Source organism: Porites lutea, chromosome 4, assembly GCF_958299795.1.
Source record: "Porites lutea chromosome 4, jaPorLute2.1, whole genome shotgun sequence".
NCBI lineage: Eukaryota > Metazoa > Cnidaria > Anthozoa > Scleractinia > Poritidae > Porites > Porites lutea.
Genome location: NC_133204.1, coordinates 25,077,402 through 25,094,074, shown reverse-complemented (window position 1 = coordinate 25,094,074; position 16,673 = coordinate 25,077,402). Strand labels below are relative to the sequence as shown.

Genomic DNA, 16,673 nt, shown 5'->3' with positions numbered 1-16,673 from the left:
AGCATAAGGGATAAAAACTAAACCCTTTTGGGTCGCAGATACCAATTTAGTAAAAGGCAGTACCCTCCCCCAGTTCAGGAGACAATACCCTGCTGAATAACTTGTAAAATTATTGAAAAAAAAATTAAAACTTTGAGGGATAAATAATCCTGCAGATCCTTCATCAAACACGGATTCTTACAACTATCGCAATCACCTTAGTCGTTGTCCGCCACATTTTCTCCATTTTGCCAAAATCCCCTTCCAAACTGCAGTCCAATCCCAGAGGTCCAATCCTTATTTTACCGCAAGTTTTGCATGATGAAAACTGGGCACTAATAAGGGCTCAGTTTTCGCGCTTTTCGCTGAAAACAAATTTTACATAGCACATAATTTCGACGGAAAGTGCGGTGTGGTTGTTTGTCTTCAGGACCGCAACAAAAACATCCCAACAGTCTCTACAAATTGACAGCTTCGTTTTGAAGTTTTTGAATTCTTTGTTTTGTTTAGAGGAATCCATTTGTCGTTGTTTTCACTGGCTTACCCTCTTTCATTCGGCGACATCATGTGTGGTATTTTGTCCGTCACCGATCAAAGTAAATGATCGTATTAAGAAAGCAATACAGATAACAATTGACCTATCAATGGATCTGGAAGAACTGTCGAACTTTTGGGCAAGGTTTCAGATTGCCTTTTCATGGGATTACCCCGAAGGACTTGATGTACAGACTGTACAATCGGCGGTCTTTCACGTAGTAGGCGATGGCGAAACCAGGTAAGCTGTTTATCATTGACGAACCTATTTTGTATACTTATTAATGTCGTTAACGTTTAAATCATGTGAATTTTGTAACGGCAACGAAGGTTAATCGTCTCAGTTTGAATCAAGGTCTCGTTATATTGAGATCGGTCGCTAAATTAGTATGGGGCTTTTCAGAGCATATATTGATGTATAAAAAAATACCTATTTCCTGTGGGGAGGAAATTGTTCGCGCGAGAATTTACTGCTTATGTAGCGGGCCACAAAAACAGTTCATTGAATTAATCCCTAGCGTGTTTAAATAAACATACTGTCACAATGAGAGATCGGTTTGTCTTCAATAAAGCGCTTTGAGATTTAGCTTCTCTCCCGTGTTAGTAGATCGTAGAACGTCGTTCTTTATTATTTCCTTATAGCATTTTTCTCATTCAAACCAAGGAACTAATGTTTTGCAAGCATCAGGGGGTCACATATAATTTCTTCTTTCTTGTCACGCGATTTCGCGAGATAATGGTCTTGCTAGCCTCAGAGTTTTTCCTAAATGCCTCTTGGTAGATTCACTATAAGTGCTTTGACCATTAAGTTTCCAGACAAACCCCTGTTCCAATTATCTGCTTGTCAAATTCTCTTGCACATGCACATGTTAATTTTACTGTTTGAAATGATAATTAGGTTCCTATTTTTAACTTTCTCAAAATAATTTGTTTCTGGTATCATTTTCAAAATATTCTATAAAATAAAATGTAATAGCTAGATGGTCATTTTTGTTATGCATGAGATTTTCATATCCATGAGTCTTGGTTGTAACTGATGTCACATTTTTTCCCAAACGAATATTTTTTGAGTAAATGTTATTCTCTGGATACTTAGGTAAACATCAACAAAAGCATTTGTAATGCCTTTTCAATAAGCACATTGTGTGTATGTGTTCTCATTAACTAGATTCATTTATTATGCAAATAGTCACTTGTGAAAAGTCTTTGATTTATTATTTTGAGTTAATTTATAGCAGGGTTGTCAGAAATTTTTGAAGTAGTCGGCTGATTTGTCAAAGTAAGCGGCCAGTCAAGAGATATTTTACTTAAAAAACACCGTCCACAAAGAAATGCCAAGCAGAGTAGCCGGCCGATTCTAACCAAGTAGGCAGCGATTTTCGCGGGCAGCTGGCTACTTTTGACAACCCTGAATAGAGGTTGCCAAATGATAGTTTGGTTGAGCTGAGAAGGTTTTATGATTACAAATTTCCATTTTTATAAATTTGAAGCTTACATAAATATTTATGGCTAATAATTATTAACAGATGTAACAGGTAACTGATTTGGAAATCTTACAATACTGCCCAAGAAATATGCTACAGGACATTATTATGATATACAGTGGCAGTTGTGTGTCTTCAAAATGGATCTTGCATAATTTGGGCACCCTTTGGCGAACTATTGGTCAACTCAATCGGCCAATACTTGGTTGACATGACGGCCAACTCTCAGTCAACATCCTAGCGGGGGTACTCCAGATTTCAAGTAATGGGGATAATCAAATGGGGGCAAAAATCACAACCCAAAAATCCCTAGGGCTTTTAACAAAACCCCAAAAAATCCCTGAACAAAAATTAACCCTCAAAAATTCCCATGCTGAATTTCTGAGCCTTAAAATTTTTCAGAAAACATTAAAATAATGATGTAACACGAAAAGTAAATTAGAAACTGAATGTTTGTGTTTGCAGCTGGGATACGCGGGCACTACCACAAATTAAATCTTCAGATTGTTTTGAATACACCAAAAAATCCCTACTTAAATCAAGCCACCCAAAAAAATGCTTGCCAAATGAGGGAAATGCTTTTTCCACCCCCCCAAAATTCCGGAATCAAAAATTTCAAACCCAAATCAAAGAAAGACTTTTGTCAACTCGTGGGTATGTTGTTTAGAAAATAATCAATTAGTTATCACCTCAGGTTTTCCCACAGTGAATTTTAGGAAATGATAGAAATTCATATTATAAATATACTATCCTTGTTCTGGAGACACAATACTTTTCTTGCTGTTTATTACACTTTAGTAACAGTTATTTAAGTATATATTTAAAAACAAAACAAAAAAAAACAGCAAAACAAATAAGCAAACAAGACAAAACAAAAAAGAAAAAAAAAGGAAGAAGGGAAAAAGAAGGTCCTTAGCAGGATTTGAACCCAGTACCTTCGGTTTGACCCAACCTCACATAGCCACTACGCCATTGAGGATGGTCACAAGTTTTGTTGAAAAGTCTCAAATTTAATGCCTTTTCCATGGAACTTCCGCCAGCAAACAATCGAGCCATAAAAACGATTTGAAGCAATGGGATGAAATTAAGGCTAATTGAAACCAGGCTACTGACAGTAAAAAACAATGTTAACGCATTTCATGGCAATGAAAGAACATATGCGATACAAAGCCGACACAACTCCTCCGCGAAGTAGGACGCAAAACATTAGCTTTTGTTTTCTTATCTCGATTTCCGCTGTTATTTTAAAAAGGTAATGCTCAAACTCACATCCATTTCCCCTCCGTGATCTTGGGGAGTCCTTAAGAAGAAGAAGAAGAAGAAGAAGAAGAAGAAGAAGTGCCTTTATTTACCATACATTTCACCAGTCCGTATTTTATAGTCTGTATTTTATACCCAGTCCGCAGTCCGTAGTCCGCAGTCAGTGTTTTATACTGATCACCATAAATTCATTCATACACATAACCTACTACACTACTACAAGGTAGGAGATCAAGCCAGCGTCGAAGTTGAAGGAGTCGAAGAGCAAATGCTCATCTTCTTGTCAAGTTTAACGCCTGGACGGGTCAAAGGCTTTTGAATCGTATTAATTTGAAAGATTCCTGCCTGTCTTAAATTTGGTAAGACCTCTATCCTAGCCGTGCTGTAGCGCACGATGCACGCTCGCAGCGAGGAATTTGATGCTACCGAACTTCGGCGAGCGTCTGCTTTTTTGGAAATGATAGATCTTCGCGCTCTCGAGTTCGGACCTGATTAATTACGAAGTGCGTCTACTACGAGTGAGTGAGTGACTCATTTGCATATCTCAGTCCCTGCAATAACTCGTGGTACGCTCACGCGTACCCACGAGTTAAAAACTTCTTCTATCGTCCCCATCACTTGAAATCCGGAGTACCCCAGGGTCAACATATTGGTTGATATGTCAGGGGAAATCAGATGGCCGTGTACGTTTGGAATGTCAGCAGATTTGTCAAACGAGAGTTGGCAGACATGTAAACTGACATACTGGTCAATAGTGTTGGTCAGTATGTTGAGAAATAATGAGCCAAAATATCGATTGATAGGCCACCGACATTTAACAGATACTTTACTGATACTTGGGTGACTCTCTTTCTGGAGTTATATTTATTTCCTGTCTGCTCAAATTTCTTTTGTTTCCAATGTCCAGGCAGCAATTTTTTCAAGGCACTTTGGCAGCTTTGAAAACCAGTTATTGGGGAAATAGTGACTGTATCACCAAACTTTGCTTTGGCTTCATGTTTGGGATTATAAGGCCAATCTATTGAAATAAAGCCATTTAACATAAATAGAAAATGGAAAGGGAAACAATAATATAAGCAACCAAGAAGTATATGTTCTAGTAGCCTTGAAAACGAACAAGGCTTAATAGAAAAATTTTAAAAAACTAAATATATAATGGAACAAGTTGACATCATGGTAGCTGATAAAATGACATGAACAACAGAAAGGAACTATTTCAAACCCCTGAACAGCAATGCCTCGCATCCAACACTCAAACCTACAAAGTGATCCCTGTTCCCGCCGCCAAAATATTAAGACAGAATCCATCAGGAAATTAAGTAATCTTTTAATTTTTATTAGACAGAAACCTTTTACCAGAATAATTTAAAGCATATTGCATTTTTTCACACTTTCAAGGGCTATAGATGTAATTAGTTTCTGTGATAACACGGAAGAAAATTTCTTATGGGAGCCTGAGAAAATAAATTTCAAATTTCACAAAATGAAATCTTACGCATGAAATTTTACCTGTATTTTCACAATGCCTACATGAAATTTGAAATATATTCTATTGACACTGGACACTTGCCGTATTGGCCAAGTGTTGACTGAGAGTTACGGTCACTTCATTGCCTGGTCAGATCAGTGATTCCAAGTCAGATCGTTCCATTTGTAGTCAGATCATTCCACAGTTTTAGTGTAAAACTCGATGTATGAGTACATTTTTTTGGCTTCTTGGCTCAAAGGATAAGGTATACACACGAGTATCACCGTTGTTTCTGCTCATGACTAAATTGTAGAACAATCTTACTATTTTGTGGAATGATCCTGCTTAGAACTATCTGACCATGGAATAAAGTCACGGGATTCCTCGACTGATATACAACAAAGTATCATCCTGTGGCCGTCGACATGTTTTCCGACACGTGGCTGGTGTTGGTCTACTAGAAGTCAACCAATATGTCGGCCAACACCCTTTTTTCCGGTATTATTTCAATTTATATGTGGAACACTCCTTTAAGATATAGTGGAATCTTGATCGTTATTAAGCAGATGTTGGACTGTGTACACTTGAGTTTTACAATCTATTTTGCATGATGATTGTTCAATGTCGATCCTCTGCTGTTTTGGATACCTTTTTTGCCCTGGTCAGGCTGACCACTGAGCATTATTTTTTTAGTAGTGGTATTTAATTTGGGTATATTCGTTATCCATTTTTAATGTACATATTTTTGGATCAGATATAATTTACCAAGTACTGCAGAAAAAAATGCTGTAGTTCATCGTTTTACCTCCAGAGCCCAGGATCAGCTTGTTGTTGGGTGTGTCCAGTCTGCAGGTGCAGGTGTGACTCTTACACGACCAAGATCAGACTCTGACATCATTCCTTGTGAAATGAGCTTCACTGCACATCCTATGGCTCAGCAGTTTTATATCAAGAACATCGTTATTGTCTCTGAAGCAAGAAATGTTGAGTTGTACATTGATGACAACTATGAAAGAACAGCAAAGGGAATAATGCTTACTATTAGAAAAGGAAGGTAATGTGGAGTTATCATTGTGCTGTCCAACCCTTTTGTAATAAGGTTATAATCCTTTAAAACCCTAATCATTGCATTTCTTATTACAAGGATAATTTTCTATCTAATGATTAAGGGATTTTTTTATGATTATTACTTTCATCCAAATTTTACTGTCAAAAGCTCAGATAACTTTATAATAAATGATGTTATGCAGGTACTGGTTACTGCAGGATTTCTTTAACCCACACTGAGATAGCCAGATATAGATGGCTTTGGTGCACAGCATTAATGGTGATATGGGAATTGAAGGTTATCAACTATTTTACAATAGCTGTTGATAGTCACTGAAACAATGAAAGGCTTTGAATCCAGGAGTCAATTCATAGTAGGTGAAATGTGATTGTCCAGGTGTGTGTAGTCCTGATCAGGAATGTTGTGGACAGTGACTGACACATTTCCAAAACCTGTGTGGTACAAGTCATCTTCAAATTCAAAGTGAGTTGCATCACATAACAATGTCTGCTGTTAAAGTGCAATGATTTTGGTCATCTATTAGTAAAGCTATTGTCATTGCAGTGCGCTCAATGCTGGTTGGGTAATTTTCTCTTCCTCTGTCACACAAGCACAAAATTTTCCAAAACCTTCCCCAGGATATAAGGCATTCAGCAATTTTTCACATCATGGTTTTAAAAAACAAAATGGACCAGAAGCCAATTGTTTATGCACTTATAACTTAACAGGCAAATCCAGTTTCACTTTTTTAATTTTATGATGTCTTTTTTATTATTATAACTCAATAGAAAACAGTAGTCGGTTTGCCAAATAACATTTGCTTGCCGCTGCAGGCTTAGTGAAATAATACATTTGCAATGTTTTCATATATTTTTATTTCATTGCTTTTCAGAAAAGTTTCATTATTTGAAACTGAGTTTGATCTGACTGAGTTTATTCATGGAACTTGTCGCTGCTTAATAAAGGTAACCAAAATTTATTCATTTGATAATATTATTCTAGCGTTTTTTATTTATCAAATACTGTGCTGAAAAAAAGAAAAAAAAGTGCTCAGAGGGTGTAGCTGAAGTTATGCACCTCTACGTCCAGGTTGGTAATTATTTGTTTACTCTAATGTCTTGCACATACTGATGAGGGAAAAAAAACAAAATAAAATAAAGTAAAGTACTTAAAAGTGGTAATTTTTTTAAAGCTATCCATGATAGGTCATATTTGCCAGCAAACATGTATGTAAATACAAATATTTCTTTCTTTCAGTTTTTGGTGCCAGGTTTTGAGACTGGAAAGAGTCTTAGTTCTTAGATCTTTGTTTTTGAGAGAGTGATATTTTTCTATCATTGTTATCACAAGGAAAACTAACTTTTATGGAAAAAGCTTGTTAAGGAAATCTTGTCAGACAGTGTAAAGAGGGCTTTGGAGTTTCCTTTTTTGTAAATTGTTTCCTTGTTTCAGGGCTTCTGATATTTCGCTCGGTCGCGGACCCGCGAAATTCTGGTATTTCCGCGAAATCCCGCGAAATTCCCAAAAAAACGCGAAATACCGCGAAATCCGCCAGAAATATTTCCAAATACATGTCGGCAAAACATATTTAATACTTATCTTGGCTATTAGACCGGTTTTATTCACCCCAAACGTTCAAATTTAGCTTGAAACTTCGTCACTGCAACGAGTAAACAACGTCCCAAAACTACCAGGCTTTTTTAGATGAACGTTGCGAAAAACTGGGCACTAATCATAATGTTAATAGCTTTAACATTCGCTCATTTCTCGAGCGCCTGTTGTTGAAAGAGCAAATGATTATCCCTGTTAAAAAAAACGTTCACCAACGCTGGTCATATCGACGCAAAATTGATCGATTTTAGCGAAATTTGCCACAAAAAGACCCAGGGAAATCGGCTGTTTTTTACTGATTGTTTCTTGGCGAAGTTTCCCCCCGAAATTTCACGTGAAATCGGCCGATTTTCCTAAGAATTTGCCCCTGAAAATCCTTCGAAAATTGACTTTTTTCCGCTAAAATCCCGCGAAATGGGCCGTTTTTTCTGCGAATTTTGACTTTTCTACCGCGAAAATCGCCCGAAATTGGCCGATTGTTCCGCGAATTTTGACTTTTTTCCCGCGAAAATCCCGCGAAATCGGCCGATTTTTCCGCGAATTTGCCCCTGAAAATCCCGCGAAATTTTGCTTTTTTTTCCCGCGAAATATCAGAAGCCCAGTTGTTTGTGCTTATTTTACTCCATAAATGGCATCAGACATACGCTATTTTACTGCTAGACACAAGTAAGGCCATTGGTTCAAGTGACTTCTGTGCACAATCATTTTCTCTTATTTTTTTACCTAAACTGCACTAATCGGTATGGGAATGTTTGATTAGAAAGTTGCTTACTAGGTAATCAGTATCTATTATGATATATATGGCAGGGCTGAAAATAACGGACAGCAGGTCACCGGTCATGATGACCGGCCAAATATTTTTTCGCCCGGACAAATCCCGATTCTAGCCAGTCAAATAATAAATACTATTTTTTTTTTGCCTAAGGAATATAGAATTACGCTGGCAACAGATCGATATTACTACATTGAATGACGTTCACATTTTTGACAGCAAGTTGGTGAAAATGTATTCACACATTGTAGAGTTCCTTTCCGCAGTTTTTGCGCGTTTTTATGTCCGTTCTACCTTGAGTATCGTCGTACGGCAGTGTCTGAAGTCTCTAAAGGTAAAAAGTGAAGCTTAATCCTTTTCAAACTCTCAAGGTTTAGGAAATGGAATACCCATACAGGTTAACAAAGTTTAGGAATAATGAAAAAAAATGATTTGGGTTATTAAAGAACAAAATCTGCACATGTTTGTTTTACGTTGAACATCGGTGAAACTTGATCTTTTTCCTTGCCAGGCACATGATCGAAAGTCTCCTCCACAAAGAAGAATCGTCGCTAAAATTTTCGGCAAAGAGGTTGAATTGCATTGGCGAGAAGTTTGTTCCACAAACAGTGTGTTTATTGTCAGAAGTCAATAGATATACAGCAGAGCTTTCATTTGGGTCATCGTGCAACACTTTATCGCGAAGGGCTCAAATGTCAACAGAAGTTTGCATAAAGTTGTTTACAAGAAGGAGAATTAAGCGCTGAGAAAGACTACAATGTTCCCTCTCAATTAGCTTATTAAAATTTTTATCAGACTATTCTGGAATCGAGTCCGCAAACCAGATTCTTGCTCGACATAAAGAAATTATTATTATTAATAATTGACGCACTAACATTATTCCTGGGTAAACAGAGGACGACCTGTTTGCCCGAATTCTGTCAAATTCCCAAAGAAGGTCACTTTACTGATTACAGTAAAGCAGAAAGTACAGTACAACCAGCATCGTTGCGTTACTCCTCCACAAGTCAGTTTGTTATTCACTTTGTTGCATTTCATTACGACTTGACATGAAATTAATTTATTGCGGCATTCTTTTTCTTAGAAGGGTTTACTGCAAAGCAGCAAAACACGCCAAAGAAAAAAGAAATCACTACAGCGTTATAGAGCATTAAGCGACAACTGTATGGAAAATAAAATGTTCCTATCCAAAAATGACCAGCAAGATCGGAGTTTGACCCGTCAAGTCCGCGATCAGGCCGGACATTGTCCGTTGACCGGCCATTATTTTCAGCCCTGTATGGCCCCAGTTGTACAAAAGATGGATTATGCTATCCTCTAAGTAAATCTCTATCCAGTGGATAATGCAATAAATAATTGGTTTCCTTAATACTTATCCACTGGATAGTAATTTATCCGTTGGACAGCACTATATGACAGTATTTGAGTATTTTATTTGAGCAGCCAGGTTCTGATTGATAGCTTTTTGTTTTTAGCACTCGGTATTAAGAGATGTCTAATGATCACTGTTTTGTTATATCATATAGTTTCTATCATTCTCTGATGAACAGTCTATGAGACTCCAGACGATTGTTGTAAGAGTTGCAAGATCCACTGTTCCTGCCATCTCAGCTACACAGGTTAGTTTATAACTAAATTTTACCTCTGATATTGTGAGCAGATTAAGATAGATCTTCCAGAACTGAAAATATTAGGTTCCTTATCCAATGAAATGCATTTGAGACTGGTTATACTGTGTGGACTCCTGGTTGCAGGTAACAGCCTTGGACTTATTAGTTTCATTAGATTAATTTCTTACACTCTATCGTAGAGGTTGGTTTACTTTACTACTTATACATAACTCTTCCAGTGGTTTTCAAGGAAGTAACAATACCATCTCCACACCAAACCAACTTAGAAGGATTTCCATTTTACCTTCATAGATAAATATTAAATTTTGGTTGTTAAGGACCCTGTGTACCCATTTATACCCTTGGTTTTATTGCCTGTGCTGGGGGTGGAGGCTGTACTCTCATAAAGTATTATAAGGGAAGGCTCCTCCCTGAGGTCCAACCCCTTACCCTTTTATAATTATACCAATTTTGTCTGAAAAGATCCCCTTTTCATATACCTTCTATTGAAAAACAGTAACCCTTTCACATACTTAGTTCACATGCAACTTTGCATCCCTTTTAACTACTGTATTAAAATTCACTGTCTTTAAAATACGAATAAATCACAAAACCAGAATGTTTTATCAACTTTTTTACAACCAAAAAAATACATCTGATAGCCCTTCTTGGCCTTTTTACTGACGGAAATGACAGATTTCCGTACCCTTTCATATACGTAAAGCCTGAAAAAGGTGCCCCTTTCAAGCAGAGCATCACCGTATAAGCTATTATAGGGAGTACCCCCCCCCCGAGGTTTTATTGTCTTCTTTGAGTGGGGGCAGGAATAGAGGGGGGTGTTAGATGGTTGGGTAGGTGTTGTTAGATGTTTCCTGCAATTATGTATGTAAATTAAATATGACACACACTGAACCATCAAGACCTCATTTATGATTGGCCATTTTGATGTTGTGAGACTGTTTAGTTATTATTTGTTTTAGTAGGCTATTTACAATGTTTGTTATTAAACATTGTTGAAAATATATGATCAATTTAATCCACAGGGTTTAATCCCTGGTCAAGTTGATATCACAAATGTAAGAAGCTATCTAGACAGTGTGGGTAAACAGCTTTCTCCAGAAGCTCAGCATCTCCTGGAAACAATAGAAAGCAAACAAATGGTTAGTAAGTCCATGGATGAATTGAAAAGCGTTATATGTCACTCTGTTAATTGATATTTTACAGTGTATAACGGGCCTAGCTACCTGTACACACAGCACGCATATGCATACCTGAAAAAGTTGTTGATGTCTGAATTGCAAGTGGGATGATACAACTCAAAAAAAAAAATCATGGTTTTTTCTTTCTCGGCCATTCTTCGCAGTAGACAAAGTAGGGCATGATTACATCAACGTAGGGTGCTTTTGTTGGTCACAATCAATGTGGCAAACAGCGATACAAAAAGTCATTCCTTTATAAATAATGAATGTATGAGAAACTAATACCTTGTTGGCTTATAACTTGCCATAAATCATAGATTAAGGACTTTGGTGGTGCAAATTGGAGGTGGGGGTGCAGGGGATTTGGAAATTGTGCTTACCAGTGCAAAAAAACCTGGCCACACCGCTGTGTATCCCAAGCTTTGATATCACAGAACTTTGTCAGCCCTCTCTGATTTACCTGCAGCACACCTATAGCTATAAATTACTGCTGTGAAATGCAACACAGATGGAGGAAGCTGTCTCACTCTGCCCCACTTACCATTATTTCTCTAAGCTAGGTCCCCATTCTGTGATTTCAGGAGTTGCGTTAAGAGTTTTATTATACGATTTTGTCAGTTAAGACCTTTGCTTGCACTCATAGCGTGATTTTTTTTTTGTGAAATGCATAAGTCATTTGACCTAAAGGATATGCTCCAAGCTAAGTAAAGAGCTCAGTATTGAGATCACTCAGAGTCCTTATCTGGAATTACACAAGATTGATTATTGGAAATCCTGTAGAGTTGTGATGCATGTCATGTCATGTCATGTCATGTCATGTCATGTCATGTCTTGATTCCAGGTGCAAAATGGCCATGTGATGGATCGTATCAGATCACTCAGTGTTGGTAGTGGTCCTCGCTCCGATCTTGGTGCCTCTAGTTTGTCTGGAAGTGAAACCAGCATCTTAGCACAAGCAATGGTGCGTGCTAAACAGTTTGAGGAAGAAGAGAAACAGAAAAGGATGGGTAAGAATTGTGTACCATTTAAAATCCTAGGAACTGATATTGAACATCACATGAATCGATTACGCTGGATGCATTCCATTCCCTTATTTTTCCGTGTAACTTTCCATATATGTGGACGGGTTCTTGATTTTAAATGGCCAACCTTGAGAGAGTGCAATGTGTCAGCTGAATATGCTCCCCGTTCTGCGTCATGAACCACTGACAGCCGATGTTAACTGTACTACTAGCCCCATCTCAGGGGCAATTTGCATTCCCCCGGGCATTCCCCTTTAGACTAAATGAATTTTTAATTCCCAGTTTTTGTTTTGTTTTTGCAGGGGGAGATTTACCTGGAAGTCCAGCGAAAGATGAAGGCTTCATTAACATGTTAGCTGGTCTGATGTTAGAGAAGAGTCCCGAAGCGGCAGCTAACACCCGGCCAGCGGAGAATGGTGACGTGGACCCACCTGAATCGCCAGCGCTCGCAAAGCACCGCTGGGAAACTTACCTACAGTCGCGTGTCCGTGCCTCTCGCAATATGGTCCAAAGGTCTAGACCAGTTTCCCTTGGGAGCGCACTTCCTAAACCCACCCATTCCCAGATGAATCCTCGGACTCAGTCGTTCTGTTTAGGAGACAAGCGAAGTGTTGAACGAGTGGCTGCCGAGCAAGCACCTGCACCTCCCCCTTTAGGGAAAGCTGAGGCGGATGGTTCAGACTCTGCAAATAGAACTAGGTAAGGCGGCGGGACGGCGGGGGGGGGGGGGGGGGGAAGGGTGCAGTGTGATATAGCAGGTATAGCTGAGTTAAGGGAGCAGAAGCATACAAGTATTTAATAGATAGATTTAGAGCCGCGCTGACGGCAAACTTGAATTCGTGCCACCTGGCTAAGTTTTACTCTTTACTTCTGCAAAAAAATAGTAGTTTTACATTAGTTATGTCCATAGGAACTGTTTTGGACTGTTTTTTTTAACTGCTCATTCCCTATTTTGAGAAATTCTCAACTTAAATCTGACGTTTGCCGTAAGCATGACTCTAAATCTCTGTAACATCGATATGTTAAGATAAATGTTTAAAAAAAACAAGCGTAAAACAAGTTTATTAAGTTTTGTTCTCAGAATAAATGGACCGTCGTGTTTCACTTTGTTTCGTAACAAGTGAGTTCTCTTAGTCCATCAGGAGATTTTTTTCGTTGTTTTTGCACGAGAATTTTCTTTGAAGGATCGAATAGCAATCAAAACTTGATCAGTTAAGACGTAAAACTGGGGGTGGCACGTTAGAGGAATGAATATTGTAAATCAACTAACTATTTTACCTACCGTCGGGTTTTTTTCCTGCAGGTGCTCTGAATGTGGATGTCCCGGATGTCTTTCTGTTTACAACTCCATCACAACAAATATATACGCCGCAGAGAAAAGGATTATGGGACGAGTAGATGCAAAGCTTCAGGCTTTACTCGAGAACATGAATTCGAGGTTTGACAATCTTTTCGAGAGCCTACTTTTACGACAAGAGCAAATGTTATTGGGTTTTCAGAGCACCCCGAAGAACAGCTTTTCCAGCAGCAGAAAGTACCCGCAAAGAAACGGGCATAAAGGCGGTGATACGTCCGTCTAGATGTCACTGCGAAGAATGAATGTGATAATTGCGCTACACACACTGCTGGTAAAATTTGGAGAAGTTTTGCTAACGAGGAAATGGCAAACGATTTGATTTGTTTCGACCTCTGCAGTAATCATGATAAACCATCTTGAAATGGATAACTCGCAAGATTGACTCTAGAACAGCCGCTTAGTAGCAAGCAAAAGAAAAACAGACAGTGATACTACTGCAATGCAGTTAATTACTTGATTACTTGAGGACCGTTTGTGAAAGTTAACGTGATCAAATTTTCCTTTATAATGGACGTACGCATTTCTCGCGTTTTTCATTCAATCCCTAGTCGTGCAATTAGTAGGTTATTAATCATTGACAGTCTTTTTCCAGTTTCCCTAGCTTTTTAACAATTGTAAAAGTTGTTTTTAATCCAACATATTTCATGATGTAGATAAATATTTATATAATGAACGTATTATCAAACACTACCATGTACCTCGTTTTATGGACTTAAATGAGTAGCTTTTAAAAATCGTTAAAATATTGACTACATGGCACTCATCACAAACAAAAAAAGCCCTCTTAAAGTAATCAACCCAATCAAAATTTAAGTGAAGTTGCTGTAGCCCATTTCAAGCGCAGTAAAATACGCTCAGTCCATTTTACCTGCACTTGACATTGGTATGTTGTATTTTATATTAGTTCTGATTTCTTCTGGAGGGATTGCCACCGTATCATAAAAACTTAATACGCGATCAATTACTTTTTAAATGAGTTAATCCTTCTCGAGAGGCTCGTCTACTGTCGCAGTCGTACAACTTGTACTTGTACTTGTTGCAGATGATCTGCAACGTTGCTTGCAAGTTTGTTGGGCACCTTTAACTGTTCAGGTTATTCGAATAAATCTCTTGTCAAAATTTCCCTTTTCTTTTCGTTTTTATTTCTAGATAGTCGCTTGACAAATTTCAGCTTAGCGTTTCTCCAATTGTTGTAGCGTTTAGCCACGTCAAGTGAAAAATGTTGCCCGCAAATTTGCAAACCATTATGGCAGTGTGTGCGTCTGAGCCTTTGTATTCCATAACTTTAACAGATTAGCTTGTATCAAATAGTTTTGTTGTCGATGCCGAAAAGAATCTTCGTTAAATTAAGAAACGGAAAAAAGAAACAATTAATTCGAACACAAACTTTCAGCGGAAAATAATATTTTGAAAACAACATATATAATTAAACCACCGTTTGAGATATCTCGTGTGTAACATGTCGGTGTGTCCATATTCCTAACACGTAGAAATGTCTTGCAATAGCAAACATACTGCAAATAGCAGTTGTCATCCGCTGAATATATGATCTTGCATGATGGCAGACATCCTTCAAATTGCAATTGCCATCCGCTGAGTCAGTTGTATTTTTGCTGTTGTTGCTATGTTTTGGGGCAGGAGTTCGGCCATTTCTTTTTCGCAAAACGTGCCCAGTGAAATTTTCCGACAGTTTCTCTAGGTCTACCAACCTTGTCCTCAGGGACTGTCGGTTGCCGTCATTTTACTGGATTTCCCAGTGTGGTCAACACTAGCTGGTTATGAAGCGTTTGAGCCAATCAGAAAACGGAGATATACGATTTTGGAGGTAAAAAAGACTTATTGCAGAGAAGAGGCCATGGACCAGTCTGGGAAGCTCCAAGCTCCACCTTCTAGCAGCCCATTGATACGGAATGAACCCCTCTCCACAGGACATGACAAATGACCGACAAATGCCTGCCGTGATGGGCACGCCTTACAGCTCCCTGAAAATACGGTTAACTGTTATTTAGAATTTACGGGCTTGATCACATATTGATTTAAATCCTGTTTTAAATCTTGTCTGAAGCCATACTCTTTTGTCCTGACCATAACCAACGAATGTATCTTTACTTTCCCTTTTTTACAGGAACTGCTTAGTTAAGTTAGTGGAAACTTTTAATCTAACATTCTGAATTTTCTTTTAATTTCAAAATGTCCCCATAGTGATATTAACAACTGAGTTTTTTTATATCTTGTTCAAAAGTATTTTCTCGGATAATTTTCGATATTCTCTTTAGAGCATCCAATAATCAAATTATAGCAGGAGCTCCTGATTATAGACAAAAAGAGTTGACTGAATTTGCCTTTTAGGTTTAAGTTTCGCACTAATGCTGGGCTATCTTAACCCAGCTTTGACAACCCAGCACTGATTGATGCAGCTTGTGCATCTCGTACAAGAGGCCTTGGGATGCATTGTGAATGAGGTTTACCGACTGGGCTATGCAGCGGCAGTCAGTGGTAGACGCAGTAGAAAATGTACTCACAACGCTTTGACACAATACACTAAACTTCCGCTTGTAAGTCCTCCCCACGTACAAGCGCCCCTTCCCCCACGGTTAAAGGACCATCTACCTGTAAACAAAAAATACATCCGGTCATAAGCCTCCCTTCCCCCTCCCTCTCCCCCTGTTTATAAGCCCTCCTAAAACCCTTCACGAAGTTTACGGTTTAGGTTAATACTGATAAATACAATTAAGAGACAAAAAGAAACAGAGCCAGGTATCAATATATTTTATTACATTATATCTGGAGCTCCTGATTTTATTAATTATATTCTATTTCTAACTAGCAATAAATAAATTTGTAAATAATAATAATAATAATAATAATAGTATTTTTATCTATTTATTGAATCAAATTACAGTAATTCTAAGTGTCAACTTTCTTAATATATTTTTCATTACATAAACAGTGGATTCATTTAATTATCTCAGAGCTGAAAATTAAAAGTGGCTAGATCAAAATAAAAACTTGTTGCTGGGGCAGACCTACATGAGACGCCATTCATAACGATAATAGGCCCTGCAACGGGATGTCCAAAAACCCAATTATGTATATATTACACCAATGGAATAAATTAAATGCTCTGTATATATAGCACTGAAACGACTTTTTTGATAGTTGTCTTTTATTAGCTATAGTTGAAAGTATGGGAAAAGAATACGTCATATAAACTGTTTCCTTTCCCTCAAAAAATTTGCTTCAAGTCTGCTCTTGCTTAATGTTGCAGGAGTCGTTCACGTAAAGATTGTCGTTCATCGAATGAGTCTCAGGAATTCCCGTGACAGTGC

General features: G+C 38.0%; 1 protein-coding gene across 2 annotated transcripts; it reads left to right on the top strand.

Moving 5' to 3' along the window:
- Nucleotides 1-358: 358 nt before the first annotated feature.
- LOC140933062 (uncharacterized) lies at nt 359-14,790 on the top strand. Of its 2 annotated transcripts, XM_073382579.1 has the most exons (8): nt 359-754; nt 5,537-5,779; nt 6,666-6,738; nt 9,683-9,775; nt 10,810-10,926; nt 11,807-11,972; nt 12,290-12,686; nt 13,291-14,790. In XM_073382579.1, exons 1-8 carry the CDS (start codon nt 624-626, stop codon nt 13,565-13,567), a joined length of 1,497 nt encoding a protein of 498 aa, XP_073238680.1. In that variant the 5' UTR covers nt 359-623; the 3' UTR covers nt 13,568-14,790. The 2 variants fall into 2 exon arrangements, with proteins under 2 accessions (XP_073238680.1, XP_073238681.1); XM_073382580.1 differs by lacking the exon at nt 10,810-10,926.
- Nucleotides 14,791-16,673: the final 1,883 nt, after the last annotated feature.